Below are 23,504 nucleotides of genomic sequence, written 5' to 3' on the forward strand. Positions count from 1 at the left end.
TGTGGAGCTGGAGGACTCTGATCCCAGGGGGGTTTTAGCTGCTGGATCTGTGGGCAAAAGGGCTCCCCTGTCCCTTCCCCACTGTGCCCTCTGGTTGTTTTGCAGCCCCGGGCTGGGCATGGCAGCCTTGGGCTTTATTTGCCTGATAGACTTATGGCAATATTGATTTAGGGCCTCAGGACCCAGGCAAGGACCAGAGAAACATTTCCCTGTTACGCACAACTCTCCCAGGTCTTGTGTTTCAACCCCCTGCAAAGGTCAGGGGCTGGGAAAACTCCTTTTGTGCTCATGGGGAGTTTACACAACCAGCCAAAATGTGCCCTGGAAGCAGGAAAGGTGTCCTAGAGCTGCAGGGGAAGCTGTGGGAATGATCCTGTGGGAAGGAACAAGGATGGCATGGAATGGATGGAATGGCACAGCTGCCCTCCCTGAACACCCACCATGGAGCAACTCACACCTGGGATAACCCACATTCCTTCAGTCCTACCCACCCAAAACCCAAACCCAAAGTGGATCCTTCTCCTACCAAAAAAAAAAAAAAGAGAAAAATTATATCCTGTACAAACCCCTCCCATATTCCCACAAAGTTTATTGTCCAATCTTGGCTTTGGGGCATCCACAATACAACTGCAGTATCAGCCTTAGCACAGCCACAAAATAGTCCATGTCACATCTGAAATACAAAAATTGAAATATTCTTATAAAACATCGAGACACAAGATAGATGGATACAATCTTTTATTCTTTTTATATTTTTTGTGCCTTTCCATTTATTCCAGAAAAACTTTCTATAAAAAAGAAAAAAACAACAACAGCATTGCTTCTTTTGGAATAAATCTTTAAAATCATTTCTTTTAAAATGCATCTTCCATTTGTGCAACACTAGTTAAATATATTACTGGTATTCTGCAAATGAATCACACCAGAGAACATTCACAGTTTGTGCATTCTGGCCACTTGCATCCATTTTTCCTGCTGGAGGACGAGGACGATGCTGAGGATGGAAGAGGCAATGAAGGAACCAGAGAGTGGGTTTCGGTGTCTGTGCCCAGACATCACCCTCAGGGACAGCCAAAATCATCCCCTACAAGACTTGAGTGTGCAGAGACAGGGCAGATGTGCAGCACAGCTGGAGCAGCACCATCAGACAGAGCCACAGCCTTTGGCAGGCGAGATCAGGTGAAAAAAAAACCCAAACAAAACATTTGAGAACCCTGGGAAAATGCCCTTTAATTAGTGGGAGTTTGTCCTCGTGTGTGAGGGGGGGAAAAACCCACTTATTTTGTCCTTAGTCTCCAAGACACAATGTAGTTTTGTTATTTAAAATCTTACCATAGATCTGGCAGAGGGTTGGGCCAGGAAAGGCGAGAGCACGTGGGAAAGGAGATGAAATGCAACAGCTCAAGTGTGACTGTTGTCCCAAACACAGACCCTGCTTTGCTCATTACTTACATTCCTTTGCCCAGCTATCAGCTGGAGAACTCAGCTCTTCCTGAGGGCACAGCCAAAGCTCCCACTCTCCATCAGAAATGGTAAAAAAATAGAAAAAACATCCAAGAAACATGTGTGGAAGACAAAGCAACAGTTTCCTTTTGTCAGGACTCCCCCTCTGCCAGGAGTGGCAGCTGCTGCACAACGGGGTCGATGGAGAATCCATAAAGTGAGGAAAAAATGCTGGAGAGCCACAGAAATTCCCAGCATTTTCATTAAAAATCCAACTTGGGAGCTGGCTGATTCCCCAAAGCTCATCCTGCCAGGGATGAGCTGCTGGGGCTGGCGCAGAGGAGGGAGGCACTGCCCTATGGATGGGGCATCCAAGAGATCCTTCTCCTCCTAAATCAGCTTATGGAGACGGGAATGCTGGCTCAGAGAAGGGGGATGTGGCTCTGGGCGCTGATCTCTGCCAACCTGCAGCTCCTTTTCTTTCCAGCTGTGGAGATCAAAGGCTCGGGGCTCTGCCAGCCCGACGGGAGGTCGGACATCAAACCCTGCTCAGCGGGGCACCAAATATTTACCCACTCTATCACCCTCCTCAATGGGCAGCAAATACCCACTAAATCAGCGGAACAAAAGGGGTTATCTTAAATTGGGGCTGTTAGTGGCACTCGGGGCTAAGAATGTCTCCTTCAGGGAGGATTTGTAGGAAAGCTAAAGGCTTGGAAAGAAAAAACAGGAGCTACCAGGCCATTTGTCCTTGCTGTCTGATCCTGGGAATGCCTCCGGGCTACACGGTCACTGCTGAGCCTTTTCCCCAGAGGTTCCTGTAGGTGACTTTTACCTTCAGCAGGAATATCTGTCTTATGGGGGAGAGCTGAAATCAGAGAGATCTGGAGGTCTGGTGTGTTGTCTCCATCCTCCCAGTGGGAATGTGGGAAGGCTCAGCTGGGTATCCAATGCCCCAGGAAGTTTATTCCCGAGGCAATCTCAGTGCACGGGGACGGTAACACCAAGCAAGACAACTGCACAAAGACAGGTCAAACGTGTCCTGAATGGGCTTCCCAAGGGTGACTGGAGGGGATTCCTGCTTTCCTTGGTCTGATCCAGGCTCTGCTCCCCTGGGCACACCAGCTCTCCTCACCCCATCTACCTGAAGGTGCTGCTGCATCCATGAGCTGTCCTGCTGAATTCCTGGGGGGAGCCCTGGGAAGTGCAATCTGCCCCACAGATCCCTGCCATGCCAGGGAAATTCCTTTGTGAAAGCAGAGATGGCAGTGTGAGGGCTCAGCCCGGCTCCAGCTCCCTGGGGACAGTCCCAGCAGCAGGAGCCGGAGTGGGGACCAGCAAAGCCACGAGGCTGAAATGCGTCACTGGGGCTGGTGGCTGTCCATGCTCTTCCCTATCAAATGGAAGCAATTAATGAGCTATTCAGCCTGCTGGAAGCTGGACACAGAGCAAGGAACAGAGCAGGGATGGGCAGACCTCAAACAATGCAGACGTCTGGATGCTTGTCTGGGACAAACCTCAATGAACAGCTTTGCTCGATGGGGAAGCTCCCAGGGAGCACCGAGCACTGGCACGGGGAGGAGACATCCCAGGGGCTCTGGGGAGCTCTGGGGGGATCCACATTTATCCTCCTGCTGCGTGTTTTCCAAGGATCCCAGAAGAAATGACGCAGAGCAAAGCAGAAACCCGCCCTCACTCCCTGCTCCGTGGGGAAACAGCAGCATGGGGAGCTGCCACCCCCAGCAATGCATCCCACTGCACCAGCATGCCCTGCCAGTGCCACTCCCAGGTGACAGCCACACCACTGGCCAAGTCCAGGGTCTCCTGGCCACATCCAGGGGCTGCAGGACTGGTGGGTGAGAGGGTCAGTCATCCAGGGCAGCCAAGGAAATGATAAGAATAATGTACAGTAGAGACTTCTCACAATGCTCACACACTTGCAGTCGTTTCAGGCTGCTTGCAGGCTGTGGGGGAGAGGTGCAGCAAGGCTGCTCTGCCCAGGATGGATCTGGCATCTTCCTGAGGTGTATGGAGGGGCAAACACCCCCAGCCAGCACAGCACACTCACATCTCACACACAGCACTGTCCCCAGCACCGACCTGAGCCAGGGTTGGGACAATCCACACACAGAGGCCAGGCAAGGAGGCTCGAGGGATGGTTTGCTTCTCTCCAGCTCTATTTCTGGTGCCCACAGCTGAGCTGTGGGAGGTTTGGCACCTCTCCCCCTTCCTCTGGGTAGAAATGCACTGAGGTGGGTGTGTGCAAGGCTTTGGTGTGCAGGGACTCGGGCTCTGCCTTGTGGAGTGGGGGCTCAGCCATGGGAGGGGGAGATGTGACCCTGAGACACCATCTGGGCCCCCCATCCTGCCCCCTGGGACGATGGCACAGAGGGTGGTGGCTGTGGGGGGTGAGGAAGGGGCTGCTCCATCAGTGCCTGGGAAGGGCTTGGCACAGCCCCAGGGGACAGCACAGAGTCACTGCTCCCCTGGCCCCACCCCTGCACAGCCCCACCTGCAGGCACCTGCACCCCCTGGGACAGCCCCTGCTCTCAGCTCAGGACATCAAACTGGCTGAATTGGGGCACACAGTGATGGCAAGGAGGGGGGAATGCAGGGGGCAGCAATGGGAAGCTCTCTCCTTCAGCTGCTCTGTCTTTGTCAGGATTCAGGGACCAAAGATGGGGAGAGAAAAAGGGGTTCCTCAGGCAGAAGCAAGGGGGGGCTGCCCTGGTTTCTGTGCTCCAGATGGAGCCTCCCAGTGCCAACCTGGGTCATGTCCATGACTCGTGATGTGGCTGCAAAGTGTCTCCCCAAGAAACTGGAGGTGCAGAGCAGGTGGTCTGAGCAAAGGCAGATGTTCAGAAATGCCTGTCTGGGCCAAACACCACAGCTTTGGAGACACCACCCTGTGCCCACAAAAGCTCCCTGTGCCCAGCCCAGCCCCAGGGCAGGGCCAGCACATGGTCCTGCAGCTCCTCCCTGGAGCACCTGCACAGGGGTGGCAGCTCACATCTGGTGGGGACAACATGAAAACAAGAGGGGGAACAAGGCCACAGGTCCATCAACGGCAGCTCCAGGGGGTTGGGGACAGGCAGGGGACAGCCTGAGGCCAAGGGCACTCCAGCATTGTCCTGCCCCTGTCGGGATTCCTGCGGCGGGGCGGGAGCGTTGCCGTCTCCTTTCTCAGTGCTTCGATCTCCATGGTGACAAGGGGAACACGAGATCCGGGTTTAAAATATACTCTGCCTCCTGTTCTTCCCTCGGGCTGAGGAAGAGAGAGAGGGAGATGGGTCAGGGAGGTCAGACAATGACTGCAGAGCAGCCGACTGCTCTGGGTTGGGAGATTCTGAGCCCTCGGCATTCATGGAGGGGGGACCTGTGCCTCAGGACACAGATGTGACTTTAGTAGCTTGGCAGGTGACAAGCAAGGATGTCCCGGGGTAATTTGTGGACTAAAGAAGGTTATAAGGAGCTTTTTCCTATGTGGGAGCCACTGGGAGTAACTCCAGTGCCAGCACAGTTGGTGGCACCACCTGGGAGAGGCCAGTGGGCTTTTCCCCAGTCCTACCTGACTGCTGGAAGGCTGAGCCTCGGTATCCAGGGTCCTTTTGAAGCTGGATCTCCTTCAGGGAGAAGATGGAGGCATCTAGGCAGGGGGGGCAGAGAGAGGGGTCAGCCCAGCTGGCTGAGACACCAGCAGTCTGCAAACCCGAGAGGGACAGCAGTGCCCACGTGTGGCACCTCCTCAGAGCTCTTTTCTCTCCTCCTCCCCATCCTCCCTAAACTATTTGTTGCTTTCACAGCCACCAAGCTCCCACCCCACCCTCCAGCAGGAGCACCTCTGAGCGAGCAAAGACAAGAGGCACTGGCTGCAAACCACTCCCTGGGGCCACCCAGGAACCCTTCCTGCTTCCCCCGAGGGGACAGGCAGCACTCACTGTCAGGCAGGAGGTGCACCCTCTCTCCCAGGCTCTTGAAGTAGGGGTGCTGCAGGGCTGCCTCTGCTGAGATCCGGCCCTTGGCCCTGTACTGCACAAAGCCCCAGAGAAAGCACATTACAGACAGCCCACACCTGTGCCACGGCGTTCAGTGGGCACAGAGGCCAGATGTGTGCACATCTGGGCACCTCTGCACATCCAGGAGCCCCAGCAGTGTCACCTGCTGGGTGACAGACACAGCGTGGGGGTGTGCAGGCCATTCCCAGTGCCACTTGTGCCAGCCCAGGGCACAGCACACGCTGTGGGAGCACAGGAGTGCACTGACCGTGCTGTGCCTTACGGGTCAGCAGGTTTGTGGCCTCTCCCTTGTGTGGGAGAGGACACAGGGGAAAGGATCCACTGTTCCTGTGGGAGGTGGTTTGGGACAGCTGTGGGGCCACGGCTGATTGTGCAGCCACAGCCTCTGTGGCTCCAGGGCCAGTGGGAGGGCAGGCAGAGCACATACCCTGGAGACAAACCCTTTGCCATCCCCCTGGGCTGCTCTGCCACTCACCAGAAGGAGGTTTGTCAGCAAGTCGATGCCTTCTGAGTCCAGCCTGAGAGAGAGGAAATAAAAACAGGAGAGAGTGCAACAGTCAAAGAATTACACCCAGGGACAGGTGGCACTGCAGCCTCCAGCACCACAAGGGGAAAATGAGACTGGTTTCCCCAGGCTCCCTGTTAACACCCCCCTGGCTTGAGTCCCTGCCCCAGGAGGTACCTTGGGGCGTGATTTATTAACGGCTGTGCTCGGTACTGTGTGAAATGGTAAGCCTTGAACTCCTCGTTGGATGTTATCCCAGGCCAGGTGTCTTCTGTTGGGGTACCTGGGAGGGGAGAGAGGCAAACCTGCCATGGTCATTTGGCACAGCACAAAAAGCCTCCTGAGCGTGGGTCTCCTGCCTCCATGAGTGTGCCCAGTGGGCTGGCACTCCAGCAAGGACCATATCACACCTCTGCCAGCCTGGAGGGGGGCTGTGGGCAGCCAGACCACCCCTGCCCACAGCAGATCATCGCTGCTCAGGCCATGCTACCCCATGCCTGCCCAGCCCACTCACCCCTGGCCCCACTAGTCCCCCCTAGCAAACCCTGCTCATGCCATCCCACCTCTGTCTACCCCTGCCCACCCTCTCGCAGCCTCTCCCACCCCATCCCAGCCACTCCCACCCCATCCCAGCCTGTCGCAGCCCGTCCCGCCGTGCCCATCCCCGGCTCGGCGCCGCTCCCGCAGGCAGGCACTGCCCTCGCGTGGGGACGCGGGCACAGCACAGCCCTCGCTCACCCAGCAGCCTGAAGATGAGGTGCAGCTCCTCCTTCACGGTGGAGCCGGGGAACATGGGCCTGCCCGTCACCATCTCGTAGTGGATGCACCCGACGCCCCTGCAGCGCAGGAGGCACCTGGATTAGGGAGGGGACAACCCCTGCGGACCCCCCACCGCCCCCTGGCCAGGGATGAGGCTCCTGGAGCAGGGAAATGATCTCCAGGAGCTCTGTCCTTTCTATTCACCACTCACCCCCATGGGGACAGCACACTCTGAGGACCTGGAAAACAGCTCTGGGAGAGCCCCCCACCCTCTGGCATAACCAGGACTGGATGGAAATTCCTCCTGGCTGGAAATACCCAACCCTCCATCTCAGAGAGCCCAGGGAGCTCCATTTGGAGCTGTGACTCACCACATGTCGATGGGGGTGGAATATTCCGTGGATCCCAGCAGGACGTCGGGGGGTCGGTACCACAGCGTGACCACCTCGTTGGAATATGTTTTTGTAGGCACTGACTTGGCTCTGGCCAGTCCTGAGGATGGAAGGGATGGGCATCAAGTTGCTGCACCCCCTTCTGATGCTGCATCACCCCTGGAGAGGTTCACCTACCAAAATCAGCCAGTTTGAGCTCCCCCCTCTCGTTGATGAGCAGGTTCTGGGGTTTGAGGTCTCGGTGCAGGATCTTTCTGCCGTGGCAATAAGCCAGACCACGCAGCAGCTGGAACATGAAGATCTACAGGGGGAGAAGGGCTTTGTCTTTAGCAAGGGGATGTGGGCCCTGAAAATGAACCTGCCTCAAGGCATCTCAGCCTCCTGGCCAGGACAGACCCCTCCAGGCTGGCCTGGGGTGGGACATGCTGTGTGTTCAGGCCCATCACAGAGACACAGAACAGGGGGTGAATACAGCCTGATTTACACACACTGATCTTATTGAGGGAGGCAGAGACCAGAGAAATACCAGGGGAGCATCAGAACAGGCTGGAAGAAGTCAAAGCGGAGTAACAAGACTGAACTGAAGGAGGAAGGGGTCTCCAGACACCCCTGGCAATGCCCCTCACTCAGGGTGAGCCCCCCACATGCAGGGAGAGGCAGGGGCAGGGGGTCCCAGGCACAGCCCTTACCTTCACATTGTGCACACTCATCAGGTTCCCACAGTTATCCAGGTACTGCTTGAGGTCGCTGTCCTGCAGCAGGAAACAGGTCAGTCTGTCCTTCCCTTGGCCCCATCACCCACCCACGGGAAGGCACCATCCCCCCTTCCCACAGAGCCCCCAGACCCACCAGGTACTCGAAGACGAGGGTGAGGGAGCGCTCGGTGTGGATGATGTCGTGGAGGGTCACGATGTTGGCGTGTTTCAGGTTCTTCAGCAGTGACACTGCAGGGAGAGGGGAGCAGAGGGAGGGTCAGCAGGACCTGGGACTGACCATGGGTACCACCTGTACCACCCTCCCCAAATCCATCTGGGGCTGACCATGGGCACCACCTGCACCACCCACCCCAAATCCATCTGGGGCTGACCATGGGCACCACCTGTACCAATCACCCCAAATCCATCTGGGGCTGACCATGGGCACCACCTGTACCACCCTCCCCAAATCCACCTGGGGCTGACCATGGGCACCACCTGTACCAATCACCCCAAATCCATCTGGGGCTGACCATGGGCACCACCTGTACCACCCTCCCCAAATCCATCTGGGACTGACCATGGGTACCACCTGTACCACCCACCCCAAATCCATCTGGGGCTGACCATGGGCACCACCTGTACCACCCTCCCCAAATCCACCTGGGACTGACCATGGGTACCACCTGTACCACCCACCCCAAATCCACCTGGACAAGGGTTGGGATGGACAGAAGCCCCTCCCACCCTCACCTTCCCTTATGGCTGTGCAAGGAGCTCCCTCCTCGTGCTCCAGGCGGATTTCCTTGAGGGCCACAAGGTTTTCTGTCAGTTTGCTGCGCCCCTTGAAGACGGTGGCATAGGTGCCCTGGGAGGGGAGAGGGAACAACAAGCCATGGCCTAAACATTTCTGGATATTGAAGAAATTTGGCCACATCTGCCCTTTGCATTTCAAGCCACCATTTGAACTTCATTTAATTCCTTACAGGGGTTTCACAGGGTACTCACCTCCCCCAGTTTGTCCAGTTTAACGTAGGTTTCCAGCTTCCCAAACCCAATATCTGACTGTAAGAGAGAAAGGAAAACATCACTGGGGAGAGGGAGAAAGGAAAACATCACTGGGGAGAGGGAGAAAGGAAAACATCACTGGGGAGAGGGAGAAAGGAAAACATCACTGGGGAGAGGGAGAAAGGAAAATATCACTGGGGAGAGGGAGAAAGGAAAATATCACTGGGGAGAGGGAGAAAGGAAAATATCACTGGGCAGAGGAGAAAGGAAAATATCACTGGGGAGAGGGAGAAGAAAATATCACTGGGGAGAGGGATTTCAGCCTCCAGGGGGGAAGGTCAGGGACACTGGGCAGTGATAGCTCTGGGGTAATCACTCAAGGCAGGTGTTTGCCACGTCAAGTCCATTAATTTCCTAGAGAAGCTGTGCAGGCAATTCATCAGGAAACCTTCCAAACCAACTGACTTGCTTAAGTGGAATGGATGGCACCTGAATGGATGGCACCTGAATGGATGGCACTGCATCCACACCCTTCCCCTGCCACCCCTTGTCCCCTTCCCCACCCACCAGCAGCAGGGGAACAGGAGCTGTGATTGGTAAAATGCCCTTTCTGTGGGAAGATGCTTCCCCACATCTGTGACTGTTCATTCCTCTCTGTGTTGTGTGACAGGGACATTTTCCCATTTGGGACAGCGACTCTTCAATGCATTGCTGAGACCTGTTCTTGTGATAGCAGCACAACCCCTGTAAATCCATGGATTTAGGTGGCACCCACAGACCTCTGAAACTGCAATTCTCTGTGTGGACAGAGACACCTCCTCGGAGACTTTGGATCATGTGTGTGCCAGGGAAAAGGAGGATTCCCAGCAGAACAGGATCCAGGGTACAGGGCAAATAAAATGCTGCCATTTTCCCCCAAAATACAGTTCCCTCGGTGCAATCCCAGGCCAGCAGCTCTGCCTCCAGCCCACCTGGAGAACCCCCAGCCCTGATCCAAGGGCTCATGCCATGCTGCTCACCAGCAGATGGAGCTGGATGGACAGCTGTCAATCAGCAGGCAGGGAAAGGGCCCCTGGGTGGGCTCTGAATGGGCTCCCCCCACACTGTGCCCAGGCAGAACCAGCAGCCCCAGCTCTGGGGTGCTCCTGCCCCCCAGATCTGCCCCTCGGGAGCCCACCAAGCTCTCCCAAACTGGGAAGCCGCTTTCTTGCTCACTCAGGATGGATTTGAACCAGCAAATCCCAGAGTTAACAGTGGGATTTTTACTCCATTTACTCCCCAAACCCTCTGACTGGCCTGGGAAGGGACGTGTCCCAAGCAGGGACATGAAGTGGCTGCTGCAATCCGAGGTGCTGCACAACCCCAGAGCCACATTCCTTATTCATGGAGGGACCATGAATATTAATGCCACAGCCCTCTGGCTGTGTCTATTTTATCGATTAGCCAGCACAGGCAGGTAAATGCAAACTCTCCTGCCCTCCTCCTCCCCCTGAACAGGAATGTTGGATCCAAAAGTGCCTCCTGAGACTTTGCAGTGGTACCAGTCCAGCACTGGGCACTGCTGGGCAGCAGGACAGGGGCCTGCACAGCTCCACACAGGGCAGAGAGTTCCTGCTCCCACTTTATGCTGCTGCTCTGCAGCAAAAGAAACTGAAATGCCAGCACTAATGCAAAGGGTAATTCATTATTTATCCACATTTGCATTTCAACGAGCAGAGGCTCCAGCACTTGCCAAACTGCAGGAGGGTTTCCACCTCCTCCCACTGGGAAGGAGCCAGGCCAAGGGGACAGTCAGGTGTGTGCCCAGGTGAGTGAAGGAATGTGCAGCAGCACAGAGGTGTGAACGGGGAAGGGCTGCAGAGCTCAGTGTCACAGGGTCACTGAGGCTGGAAGATCCATCCAGGATCTCTGAGTCCACCCTGTGCCTGATCCCCACCCTGTCCCCCAGCCCAGAGCACTGAGTGCCACATCCAGTCCTTCCTTTGACTCCAAACCTCCCTGGGCAGCCCCTTCCAATGCCTGGCAGCCCTTTCCATGGAGCAATTCCTCCTGATGTCCCACCTGCCCCTCCCCTGGCACAACCTGAGTGCAGAGTGAGACTTACAAGGGAAGCCCTTCGGGACATCCTGCTGAGGGGCTTGGGGCACTCCGGGCTCTCCATCTGCAGCTTCTGCAGGAACTCGGGGGGCAGGCGGATGTCCATGGGCAGGGAGAGGCGTTTGCTGACATCCTGCAGAGAGGGTGGAGGAATGAAGGGGTGAGGAAGGGAGGACTGCACAGACATTCACAGGGAGGAGCTGTCTAAGCAGAGCTGGTGTGGATGGTGAAGTGATGGGGCAGCAGCTGGGGGACCCTCAGGCAGAGGAAAAGGGAATGGGGGGGGGGGGTGTCCGGGGATGTGCCCAGGGCTTGGGAGGTACATCAGGAGTCACACCGAGTACATCCAAGGGCTCGTGTCTGAGACTGCCAGGTCCCCATGAACCCAAGAGCAGGGAGGTGACACCAGAGGTCCCCATGTCCCCCCTGCAGCAGCACTTGCCTCCACGGAGAAGCGGCGCTGGGCGTTGCTGCGGTAGCGCACCGGCACCGGGGACTGCCCCTCCAGCTCCGGCGGGGACAGCGGGCTGCTGTTGGCACGGAGCTCCCTGCCCAGCTGGCCCAGCTGCAGCTGCCCCTGAGCCAGGTCTGAGGACAGAAAGAAAGCAGAGTGAGCTGCTGGAGGGCTGGCAGAAGTGCCAAGGAACGTAGTTTGAAGGAAAGGGAGTGAGAGCAGCACAGGGATGTGCAGAGATATTCCTGGCCATGGGAATATCTTCTTCCTTCTCCATGTCCAGGAGGCAGAGGGAGCTCCTGCTGGTTTTGCTCCACACCACCCACAGGGCTCTGCTCTCCCAAAGCACCCTGTGCATCCTCCTGCCACAAAAGTCTCTTTGACAGATGGGGAGGGGGATGCAGAGGGGGAACTGCCTCACACCCAAGGCCACCCAGACCTCCTCATCCCACCCCAGGGCTCCTCCCTTCTGCAGCAGCACCACGGGGTTTGGCAAGGGTGAGTATTCACTTGTACTTCCCAGCTTTATGTTCCCAAATGCCACACTGGACAAAACAGCACCTGCACTTCAGGAATGCTGCGGTGCCTGTCTGTGGCTCTGCAAACCTCCAGGCTGGGTTGCTACAAAAGCAGAACAGAAAGAGGGCCCTGTCTCTGTGGAGTTCACAGACACACAGACACAGCTCAGCTGCCCTGGGAACCACCACACCCAACAGGCATCAGGGCACTTTTCTCCAAGGATGTGACTGTTTCTCGGAAGGTGTTTGGGATTAAAGGCTGCAGAGTCACTCATTGCAAAAACAAACCACTCCAGGCTTTCCTGCCCCAACCTGCTGCCCTGAGCCAGGCACGGCCTGAGAAGAAAAGAGCTCTCTTGAAAACCAAAACAGCTGAGAAAAGTAACCCTTCTCTCGGGACTCCAGGTGTGAAGCCTCACTGAGCCCAAGAAACCCTGAAAGGAGCGAGAAATCAGAACAAAATAAGCCATTGAGCTCCTTCTGGTGCCCAGTTTGAGGTTTGCACTTAAAGCTCCTCACTCTCTAATTAACAGCTGGTCGGTAAGAACATTCTGGCACTCACAGACCCAGACAGAGGCACAGCCAAACCCTGATGGGTTCAGTGCAGGTCACCTGGACCCCAGAGAAGTGCATTCCTGTGATTCACATGGATGCTGCTTCCAAGGGGCTGTTCAGGAGCAGGAAACTGGATGTGCTGGGAGGGGGGAGAACCACCTCCCCAAGGCAGGGATGCTTTTCCCTCTGAAAAGGTGTGGGGCCAAGCAGGAAGGACCAGCCCATCCCCTTCTAACTCTGCAGCCACGCTCCAAATTACACCTCGAGGGTCCAAGGGCACTGCCCAAAAGCACCGGTGCGTTCAGGTGCCCCGCAGACATTCCCCCGGAGCAAGGAGGGACATTGCAGGAGGGAAACTCCCCAGGGAGGAGCCGCTGCCCCAGGCTGAGCCCTGCCCACTGCCAAGCCCTCTGCCCGGGCTGCACAGACACAATGCCCCGCTCTGCCCAAAGTGCTCAGGCGCCAGCGATGATCTCATTGCTGAGGACCGGAGAGGGAGGGCTGCTTTTGCCGGGGTGCCAGCAGGGCGGGGGCCTGGCTGCACTCTGCTCCTCTGACGGATGAGAGGTGGCAGGCAAGTGACCTGGCAAAAGCTGTGGGTTTGTGCCATGGTCACTGGGGAACCAGGGAACCTGAGGGGTGCCCTGGGTACACAGCCCACACCGAAGGGATGGGCTCAGCCCGTGCCACTGGGCTTGAGGGGATCTCAAACAGTGCCAGGAGGTTGTGGGCAGACAGGCAAGAACAAGGGACAGTCACCCCTTCTCTGGTCCCTTCCCTTTGCATCCATCTGTTTGCACACAAACAATTAGGAAACATCCTGAATGAACCACTGGTGTGGAAGTGAAGTGGGTCAGTTAAACTAGAGCAAATCTTTTTAACTTGCTTAGTTCCTAAGCAAATTATCTGCAAAAAAAAACCCCAAAGCCATTTAAAATTGGACTGAATGGAGACCAACTAATCCACCTTAAATGATGTTTGGGGTGAATTTGTGCTTATTCCCACAGGTAAAAAAGCCCAGAGCTTGGTAAAAGATGCAGCCTGTCCTGAAAGCTGTAAACCAGCAGCACCATCTCTCTGAACTGATAACCCACCAGCAGATCAGTGCCAATCTCCTCATCTACATGGATGTTAGATGTAAAGTCAGAGGCAAATCAATAACCTGAGTGCACCCAAAGGGGATGCAAAAAGCAGGTAAAAAGACACAGGAGACTTGCAGAGATGAGGGGAAAGGTGTTTGGGCTGCCCTGGGGCCAGAGTGGGCAGGGGGATGTGCCAGCCCAGCACACCCTGGGCTGTCACAAGGTGCACCCAGAGATTCCCTGACCCACAGAGAAGGGCTGGAGCTGCCCCAGGGCTGCAGGACCCCGGTGGGTGCTCCCAGGAGGGAGATGCAAAGCTGTGCAGGGCCTGTTTGATTCTGCTCAGCATCTCCTGTGGATCAGGGGCAGCCCTGGCACTGTGCAGATAATGAGGCTGCCTGGATATCAAAGTGAATTAAAGTGAGAGCCCAGACACAGCGGCTGCCTCCGCCTTTTTCATAAATATATTTAAACACAGCTCTGCCAAAACAAGCTTTGATCTCCCAAGGAAAGGGGCCAGAACCTCCACTGCCTGCCTGACTTATAACTCCTAATTACTTTGCTAAGTGTGAACGCTCCTCTCAAGGCTCTGCCGCACTCAGACCTTGGATTATTCATCCTCCTTCCTCCCCCTCACCGTCACTTCTGTGGGGCCTTGTGCTCCCAAGGCCACATCTGTCCCTGGTTTATGCCAGTGTTTTATGTAGCCCTCAACCTCATCTGGCCTGGGAGCAAAGCCTTGGCACAGGTAGGAGCTGTTGCTGGGTGCCATCAGCTTTTACCAAAGGAAATGGGAGACACCAGGACCTGACACCTCTGAAAAAATGGAGTGTGCATTGTCAGGCTGCACCAAGGTGACATTGCTGGTGATGGGATGTGTCCAGGCTGGAAAAGCAAACAGCTTTCCAGCCTGGGAAAAAAAAAAGAAAAAGTCTATTTATCAGCCTCTGTGAGTGAGGTCATGAGAATTATGGGATGGAGAGGACAGAGCCGGGGATTTCTCACCACACACCCAACACAGGCAGGTTTGTCCCCAGGAGGAGGTCCTGCCTTGTCCCCTTGCATGAGCCAGAGCAGCTCTGCAGATGCTCTTGAGCAACCTGGGCTAGTGGGAGGTGTCCCTGCCCATGGCAGGGGGTTGGAACAAGACCTTTAAGGTGCCTTCCAACCCAAACCAATCTGGGATTCTCTGATTCTTGGGGCACCTCTGGCCCCTGCATCTCCCTCCTGCCCGAGGATGGGCACAGGCATTCACAGCCACCCAGGTGTGGGATGTGCAGACTGCCATACCCTGGGAGTGCTGCTACCCCCGATTTCTGGTGCTGGAGGGAAAGTAAAAACTGTGAGCAATTCCCTGAGGAGCTGCACGAGGTGAGGAAAGAAAAAAGGATGTGCTGATCTGTGCTGTGATTAGCACTTGTCTCCGGAGTGAGTGATCACAGAGTCTGAGCTGTCACTGGTTGTCACCAGGAGAGACAGGATCGCTGCAGGCGGGTCTGGAGCCACGGGGGGTGGCAGAGACTGCCCAGGGGCAGCCCCAGAGATATGACCAGGGAAGGTGAAACCTGCAGTGAAGCTGCTCATGGGCAAGAGAAGCAGCACAGGAGCTACTGCCATGAATTCAGGCTCAGCTGGAGCAGAGTTATTTTTTCCTTCTGCACTTTGATTCTCCATCTGTAAAATGGGTACCAACACCTCAGAGAGAACTGAACTCAGAGCCCTCTCCAGGCCAGGCAGCTCCCAGGAGGTGCAAACCTGACCACAAACCCTCTTGGTGCAGAACCCCCTTCTCTTCGGTGCCCCCTCCAGCTGCCCCCTGTGGAGCCCCCTGGCCCGGGGCTGTGGGTGATGAGTTCCCAGCCAGGAGGTTCAGTGTCGGTCAAGAAATGCCTCAGACAAATGTGCCTGTCAGGGCCCTCCATAAACAACCCAGAGAGGAGATTAAGGGCACTGTGGAGGTGACTCCTCTGGGTTGTTTACAATCCCCACAGGAAACTTAACCACGGGATCTTGGGCAGAAGAGAGCGGGTTCAGGGTGGTGGGTACAGCCTGGGCTGGGAGGGAGAGGGATGGGGTCCAAACTGGGAACTGGGCAAGCAGGGGGTGGGGGGGCACCAGGGAGGGAAAGCTGGGGAGGAGGCCAGGATGTGTTGCAACCATGTGGGGAGGGGGCACTGATCTGTGGGGCTGGCACTGGGACAGCCCAAAGCAGCACAGCAGGAGCTGTGCCCCCAGAGTGCTGTTGGCACATCTGAGCCCCTGATGCTTGCCCAGGTCCAGGCAGGAGGATCACTTGATGTACCTCATCGTGGACTAGGAGTGGTCCAAGCAGGAGGATCTCCTGTACCACATCACAGTCCTGTACAGGACCAGCCTCTACCCTCAGTCCTGCCCCCAGGCTCAGACTTTGCTCTTATTGTCCCTTGGCTACCTCAGGAGCACCCCCAAAAGCCCAGACAGGGACCTGATTCCAAGTGCAGGTGCTGCTTGGACCAGGTTGCCATCCAAGGGCACAAGAAGAGCTTGACCAACACTTCATTAAACAGAGGAAAGGGAAATCACCTCTCTGGTTTGCAGGGCACAGACAGGAGCTCAGGCTCCCACATCCCAGGGCACAGGGTCCCCAGGGAGGGTGACAGCAGGAGCAGCTCTCAACACCCAGGGCTTTCTTAGCCTTGCCCCATTTTATCCCCACAGCTTCTGCACATCTAATTACGGGCTCAAGTCTAATTATAGCCCTCGCTGCTTGCTGGGGTGTGAGGGAGGGGTGTGGGAGCAGGGAGGGAGGCTGGAGGGGATGCTGCTCAGGGCAGCCCGGGTGTCTGCAGAGATAAAGGAGCCTCAGGGGCTGCAGGAGAGAGGAAAGCCGGCTCTAAATTAGGTTACTGCATGTCTCCTTTGGAGCAGGTTGGCTGGCAGAGAGAGGGCCCTCCCCACTGGGGCAGGAGCTGGTGCCAGGCAATGACATCACAGCTCAGCCCCGGCTTGCAGGGGCAGTTTCAGCAATTGTGGCTGCAGGGGGAGGGCAAAAAGAGCTCCAGGTGAGCTGAGGGCAGTGACTCCTGAGGGAGCTGGGCTGTGCCAGGAGGCAGTGATGGCAAGAGGGCATGGCCAGGGGCGGGTCAGCAGCAAATTCACCCCTGGATGAGCCAAGCCTGACTTTAGCAGGCTGAGCTGCTCCCATCCCACTCTGTGCCTCCAGTGCTGCCTCTCCCTGGCTCTGCCCCAGCCCAGCCTGCCCCAGCCTGCACCGAGGGCTGCTCTGTTTGCTCAGGGGATGTGCCCCTGCAGCTCAGGGTGCTGTTAACCCTGCACCTCCCTGGGACCCTCAGAACTGCCTCCCAGGAGAAGGTTGTGGGCCCAGGAGCAAGGGATGGCTCAGTGAGCCCCAGGTGCTGCCCAGAACAGAGAGAACAGCCCCTCTGGCTTGGAGGAAGCATCAGCCTGTGGCCCTGGAGAGGCTCACACCCTGCTCTTGGGCAGGCAGCAGATCCCACGCTCTCCCACTCTCAGCCTTAACCACGGACGTGTCATTCCTCCCCATTCTGTGCAAATACCTTTCCCTCCCATAAGGCTTTCCTCATGCAAGTGTAAATCTCTCTTCAGGTTTAATGACAAGGTGTTATTAATCCTGATGGATAGATGAGGAAAGCAACACAGACAAAGGGGCAAAACTTTCCACACCCCCCACAGAGAGCGGCCTGGGGGCTGGAGACGAGATCCCTGCTGGCAGCACCCACCCCAGATGCTCCTGACCAGCCCCAGCACCACTTCAGGGGCCCGAGGGCTCTTTACCTTCATTCCTCTGGTTGTTGAGCTGGTTGAACTGCTCCGTGAACTCTGTCAGTGACTCCTCAATGGTCTCTGTTCGCGGAACCGAGAGCGAAAACCTCCTCTTGAAGTTCTTCATCTTGTTCATTTTCCCTCGTGGTGTGAGGGATGGCAGAGCCCTGTGGGGAAGGGAGAGCAGGCTCAGAGGGCTGGGCAGCACATGGCATGGCCCCACAGCCCCTGCTCTTTGGGGCTGGCAGCATCCCCACCCAAATCTCCCCATCTGGGCACCTGCAGGGGACCCCTGGGACATCCTCAGCTCTGAGGCACCTCTGAGTCAGAGCAGGTGAGGGAAATTGGGTTCCTCAGTTTATAAGAGCTGGCTGTAGTCAGGAGGTGCAGGGGGCTTTTTTCTGAGCCCAGGACAGGCCTGTGCAATCCAAAGTTGCACCTTATGCATCCTTGGAAACTCCAGGAATGCCTGGAACGGGGAAGAGCAGGGGAGAAATACAAGGAAGGCAAGAAAGGGTAAACAGTGATGGAGAAGACTCAATACCACACTCCTTCCTGTACAAGGAGTCCCCTCTCCCCTGGCACTCTGGGCTCTGCTTTGCCCTTGTGAGAAAGACTTCCTGAGCCAGCAGCAAAATGCTGAGTGGAGCCAGTGTGGGCCGGGGGGATCCCCCAGAGTCACAGCACAGGGAGAAGCTTTGACCTCTCAGTTTGCTCATAAGCTCTTGAGTGACTGAGATCTGATTAAAGCAATAAACCCCTTAAATGAAGAAAACCCTCCAGGGGCACATGGCAAAGTGTGCTGGGGCTGAGCAGGCTGGGGGAGCTCCCTCTGGGCACTGCTTTGGCTCTCCTGCTTTGGTTCTTCCCAGGCTCAGCAGCACGGATGGGATCAGGCTGGAAGTGCTGTCTGGACAGGGTTTGGGGTCCAGCCCCAGCCCCACTGCACTCTGGGGCTGTTCCTCCTGCCCAGCACAGCCCCAGTACAACCCCAGCACAGCCCCAGCACAGCCCCAGCACACAGCCTGCTGTCCTGACAGCCCCCTGCTGTCCTGGAATTGTTTGTGTTGGAAGGGACCTTAAAGCTCATCTCATTCCACCCCTTCCACCAGCCCAGGTTGCTCTAAGCCCTGTCCAGCCTGGCCTTGGACACTTCCAGGGATGGGACATCATTGTCTCACTCCCCACCAGCCACAGCTCTGTCCCTTCCAATCCCAAACTCGAGATTTGGGTCTGCCCCTTTCCCCATCCCAATCCCATGAGTGTAAGGATGCTCCTTTGTCATCTCTAACCTGCCTGGCAGGGGATTTTCCATTAACAGCTCTCGTGCTGCTCTCACCCACCAATCCAATCAGGATCTTAAGGGGCAAATCAACCCTTTGTACCAAACAGGCACCAAAACTACACAGAGAGGTTCCTTCCCACTCAGAGAGGCTCTTTCCAGCACCGACACACACCCCCCACTCCTTCTGCAGCCCTGGAGCAGTCGGTCCCCTCCTCCTGGGTGTCCCTGCTCTCCCCTGGCTGTCCCACTGCCCCCAGCCCCCTCCAGGCTCAGCAGCACAACCAAACGGTGCTCGCATTCCAGACTGATGCGATCAGACCCAGCATCCGGGAGCTGCTGCATCCCCGTCGCCAGGACAACGGGAACACTGGGCTGACATGCCTGCATCTGAAAGCTTAAAAGATTATCCGTCAGCAACACAAACACTCTGTTTGGGTGCCTGCCAGGCTCTGCGGTGAGGCACGGCACCCTGCAGCGGGTGAATCCCCCGAAAATCCCTGGGATTCACCTGAATCCCTGCGACTCACATGCCTCAGCCACCCCCACTCATCTCCCACCTTCAGTGCTGCAAACACCCCAAGTGGAGGCTCAGTCCTGCCAGGAATCAGGGCTGGGGGGGTTGCTGGGGGTGGGAAGGGAGGCTGGAGGCTGCCTGGAGCTGGGAAGGGAGGCAGGAGGATGACAGACACATCCACTTCAGGTTTCAGACACTGAAATGTTTCCTCAGTACTACGACAATAAAGATGTGGCACCAGTGATGCTGCATTAACAAAGTCTCCGTGCTGGTGCTTTCCTCGTGGTCCAAATAAAATCTCCAAGCAGTTGCTTTCGCTTTGGAAGGAAAGGCAGAGCTCAACACTCGCTTTGGAGACCTTTTTCCCAGCCCATGGCTCCAGTCTGACTCCCAGCTGGCCACCTGAGCGAGTTGGAACGAGGGCCCTGCTGGCCTGTGGAAATGCTGCCAGTGTTGCAGGTACCCAAGGAGCTGAATCGACCTGGAGGGCTTTGCTCCTGACACTGCTGAAGTGGCACTGAGGCTCCTGTGCCCGTGTTCTCATGTCAGCCTCACACTGACAGCAAACTCTGCTCCACAACTCCAAATCCTTCCCCCGCTGTGCTTCCTGCAGGAATGGCAGCAGCTACAGCCTGCTAAATATAAACCTGCTCACAGAGGAACTGGGGTGGGGGTAAAAATAGCACTGGGATCACTCCCTGCCTCTCCTGCCTTTCCCGAGCTGCCCATGCCCATTCCATGCCCATTATCCTCATGACTATGGGCACCTGGGGTTGATTCTTCCAGCTACACCTGGACCTCCTTGGCATCTCGTGATGGAGTTCACATTAAGGCATTTGCCAGCTGGAGTTCCTGGGACTGTTCCTGTCCTGAGCCCTCCAGCCCTCCCCGAGAGGAATTCACCCTGTCCCAAGTGGCCATAAGGTGCCAGGTGTCCTAAAACTGGGATTTGCTCCGTTCCTGGAAGCAAAGCATCCACAGTGGCCATACCAGAAGGCTGTAGGAGTAATTAAGGTTAGGCTGGGACAGATAATGAGGGGTCCCTGGGTGTGAGGGGCTTCATCCACTCTCCATCTGAATTCCTCCCGGGAGAAGGAATCCCCTTTAGAGCTGATCGGAGCAGCCCAGCCCTTCCCCCAGCATGGACTTCAAAGGAAGAATTCCCAGCGATTGCCCCTCGGGGTGTTTTTCCCCACCTTTACTGTCCTAAAGGAAGTGAAGGCATTTATTGACTTCCCGAGAGAAAGTGGCGCTCACAAAGCAGTGACATCCCTTGTTTTACAGCCCGGCGGGAGCCGCAGCCGCGCCTGGCACCGAGGGATGGAGGGAGCGGATGGTTCATGCCAGGCACGAACATGACGTGGCATGGTCGGACACGAAGGAGAGGAGCGGTTTAAATCGGCAACGAGGAGTTTAGGCATCAACAGGCAAAAATCAGCCGGGCTGGAGGGTGGCCAAGGAGCAGGGATTAAAGCCAGCAGTGTGAGTGATCTGCATTTACTGTAAGACAGTCGGGGAGTAAATACACGGCGAAAACACTTCAAAGAGCCCAAAGCTGAATGCCACCAGGAAAGCTCCTCGCAGGATCAAGACAAGTTAACGATCCTTTAAACGCTGCATTCAAGGCAGTAACCACACTCACTGTTCCCCAGGGAACTGTTCCCACAGGGCTGGGACTGTCCACGTGAATTTCCCTTGTATTGGTGCACCAAAACCTGCTGGTTCCCTGCCCTGGAGTTCATGGCACGGGTATTTTAGGCACCAGCAGAGTATGGAACAGTCTCCTTTCTCCTCCAGCCTCTTGCAGGGCTTTGGAAGCAAAGCTGCCAAGCACTAACTACTTTATTGCTTTTCACCAATGATAAGTGGCTCCATTTTTCCCTACCATTTTATCAGCCTCCTGCCCCCATTTCCCTGTGGAAAGAGTGGAAAGCTTGGAGGGAAGAGTTTGCTTCTTGTAAGCCTTTTTTTTTTTTAATCCCCAGAGAGATTAACAGTTGTGTTTACAAGGCAAAATGAACAGTCCTATTCAGCAGTTACAGCTCCTGCTTGCAGCTATTAGGGAGCATTGATTCACTCCTGCAAGGATCAGAGAAATGGGGAATTCTGCTCACAGAGCCCTGTTTGCTCAGCAAACGCAGCTCTCATGGAATGCTGCATGAGGCTGAACAAGCAACCCACCCACCCCGCTGGGGCTGTGCCCCTCCTCACATGGCAAGGCATGGAGACACAGCCAGACCCCAGGACAGCTCAGCAGCACTGCCCCTGTGCCAGGCAGCCCTTTCCTGGGCTGTTCTGGCCTGCTGAGGTTCTCCCTCCCAAGCTCCAGCACAGAGGAGGAGCAGGGAAAGGCTGCAGGAGCTGCCAAGAGGTCTGAGCACAGGCGATGGGAGAGATTTCAGCCCCTCTGTGCTGCACATTCCTGTGCAAACAGGAGCTCAGCACAACCCAAATGCCTCCTCCCCTCCGAATTTCCTCTGCAAGGCCATATTCAGGTCCTTAGAAATGTCTGGAAGGGGCCTGGGAGTGACTCGAGGCTGCTCTGGGCAGTCAGAGAGACACAACTCAAACATACACCAGAAAGATGCTGAATGTTCTGTGGCAGCTGGGAATCCTCCCAGGGCAAGGTCAGAGGGGCAGGGAGGGACAGCAGCCCCTGAGCACCAAGGGAACCTCTCCCTGGCCACTCAGCTGCCAGTCTAAAATCCCCCCTGGGGTAACAAGCTCCCAGCCCAGGACAGATGCAGAGCTCAGCCTGAGATGATCAGTCCTGCAGTGAGGACCAGCCTGGCCCTGCAGAGCTGGGGCCACATCCTGCCCAGTGCTGGGGTGAGTCCTGCTCCCTGCCCACCAGGCAGAGCAGTTTGCAGGAATTACTCTCCCCACAAGGTGAGTGATGAGGGGGGAGAGCAAGGCCAGCTCTCCTTCCCCCACATTTGCCTCCCACTGCTCAGCACTCCCATTGCAGGGCCTGACATGTCCCCCTGCCAGGAGGTCAAGATCCTGCAGGGAAAGGAGCACAATCAATTCCTATTAATCTCCAGGAGTCCTGCAGCAAACAGCAAGGCCAGGCAGGGCATGATTCAAAAGGGATCTTGGCATCCCCAGGGAGTCAGTCCATCCTCACACTGCAATTCCTTCTCCTCCCTGCATTCTGCCTTCCATGATTACAATGAATGAAGTGCACCAGGAATGTGATTATGGCAGCCAGGAGATCACTGTCCCTCCCTTAGGAGGACAAAAGATCCTGTGGCAAATGCCTAAGACTGGCTCCCACTCCAGCTCTGACCCCCTTGGAATGCCTTGGCTTCCCCAGGGATAAACCAAGAATGACAGCACTTCCTTCCTCCCAGTTGGTTTGCATTCCCTTCCTCCCTCCCAGTTGCTTTGCATTCCCCTGGGATGTGATGCCCTGCCCAGCACCTGGCACAGCTGTGTTCCCACCCCTCATTTGCAGAATTCCAACTGCTCCTTGGTAAGCTGCTGTTTAGAGACCAGGACACAGGCAAAGCCCCAGGGAGCACACAGAGGTCTCTGAGACAGACACAGGGACAGCATGGGAAGGGTGGATGCTGTGGAAAACCTCCTGCCAGCCCAGCCTTGGGACACTCTGTAGAATCAGAGAATCCCAGAGTGGTTTGGGTTGGAAGGGACCTTAAAGCTCATCCCATTCTACCCCTGGTGGAATCCCATTCCATGCCATGGTTATTGGCATGGTTCCCCTCCATGCCAATAGCCCAGGTTGCTCCAAACCTCATCCAGCCTGGCCTGGGACACTTCCAGAGCTGGGATTGTAACCTGTTCTGGCTGCAGGGGTGGGAGGGGAAGGAGAGCCCTTTGCTGGATGCCCATCTCCACTGCCATTTGTGCCAGTGCTGACAATGAGCCCAGTAAGAGGAGCACACAAAGGAGGTTTGTTCTGCCTTTGTGTGTTCTCCTTTCTCTGTGCCCACAGCCCTGTGTGGTGCAGTCAGCAGCTCTCCCTTGGCTCTTCCCTGCCCAGCTCCTGGTGAGATCAGGGCAGCTCCCAGGAAGGCATTAAAATGACAGTCATTATTCCAGCAGCCTCCAAACACTGGGCACTTATTTCCCTAACCTGAGAGAAGTGTCCAGTGTTCAGCTGGGACAACAATAGACTGGATCCCTCCAGTGTGGCCACCCCAGTGCCAGGGGGAGCTCAGGGCTCTCATTGTCCCTGCCCTCCCAGTGGTGGTGTCAGTGTTCCCATGGTACATTCAGCCTCCTCAGGGAGGAGCAGCCTGGATTCACAGCCACTGTGGAGCAGCAGATTCTCTGCTCCAGCCCACCCACCACTGCTGGTTTGCTCCAGAGGGGCAGGCACTGGGAAATGAGTCTCAGCACAAGCTTTTCCCCTCTGGGACAGACACTCCCTTCCAT

The 23,504-nt window shown here is 56.2% G+C and overlaps 1 protein-coding gene across 2 annotated transcripts in view; it reads right to left on the minus strand.

The window, feature by feature from the left end:
• Positions 1–721: 721 nt before the first annotated feature.
• Positions 722–23,504, minus strand: part of CDK18 (cyclin dependent kinase 18) — a 42,363-nt gene continuing 19,580 nt past the window's right edge. For both annotated transcript variants that reach the window (XM_071578833.1, XM_071578834.1), the window contains exons 2-16: positions 17,320–17,474; positions 11,358–11,503; positions 10,923–11,048; positions 8,819–8,875; positions 8,564–8,678; positions 7,965–8,059; positions 7,805–7,867; positions 7,293–7,416; positions 7,095–7,215; positions 6,703–6,800; positions 6,142–6,247; positions 5,935–5,977; positions 5,382–5,472; positions 5,012–5,089; positions 722–4,708 (exon numbers count right to left, since the gene is read on the minus strand). In XM_071578833.1, the coding sequence (XP_071434934.1) occupies positions 4,674–4,708; positions 5,012–5,089; positions 5,382–5,472; positions 5,935–5,977; positions 6,142–6,247; positions 6,703–6,800; positions 7,095–7,215; positions 7,293–7,416; positions 7,805–7,867; positions 7,965–8,059; positions 8,564–8,678; positions 8,819–8,875; positions 10,923–11,048; positions 11,358–11,503; positions 17,320–17,443 (1,422 nt within the window). In that variant the 5' untranslated portion in view covers positions 17,444–17,474 and the 3' untranslated portion in view covers positions 722–4,673. The remainder of the gene's footprint in view (positions 4,709–5,011; positions 5,090–5,381; positions 5,473–5,934; positions 5,978–6,141; positions 6,248–6,702; positions 6,801–7,094; positions 7,216–7,292; positions 7,417–7,804; positions 7,868–7,964; positions 8,060–8,563; positions 8,679–8,818; positions 8,876–10,922; positions 11,049–11,357; positions 11,504–17,319; positions 17,475–23,504) is intronic.

This window comes from Pithys albifrons, chromosome 28, assembly GCF_047495875.1.
Source record: "Pithys albifrons albifrons isolate INPA30051 chromosome 28, PitAlb_v1, whole genome shotgun sequence".
NCBI classification, from domain to species: domain Eukaryota; kingdom Metazoa; phylum Chordata; class Aves; order Passeriformes; family Thamnophilidae; genus Pithys; species Pithys albifrons.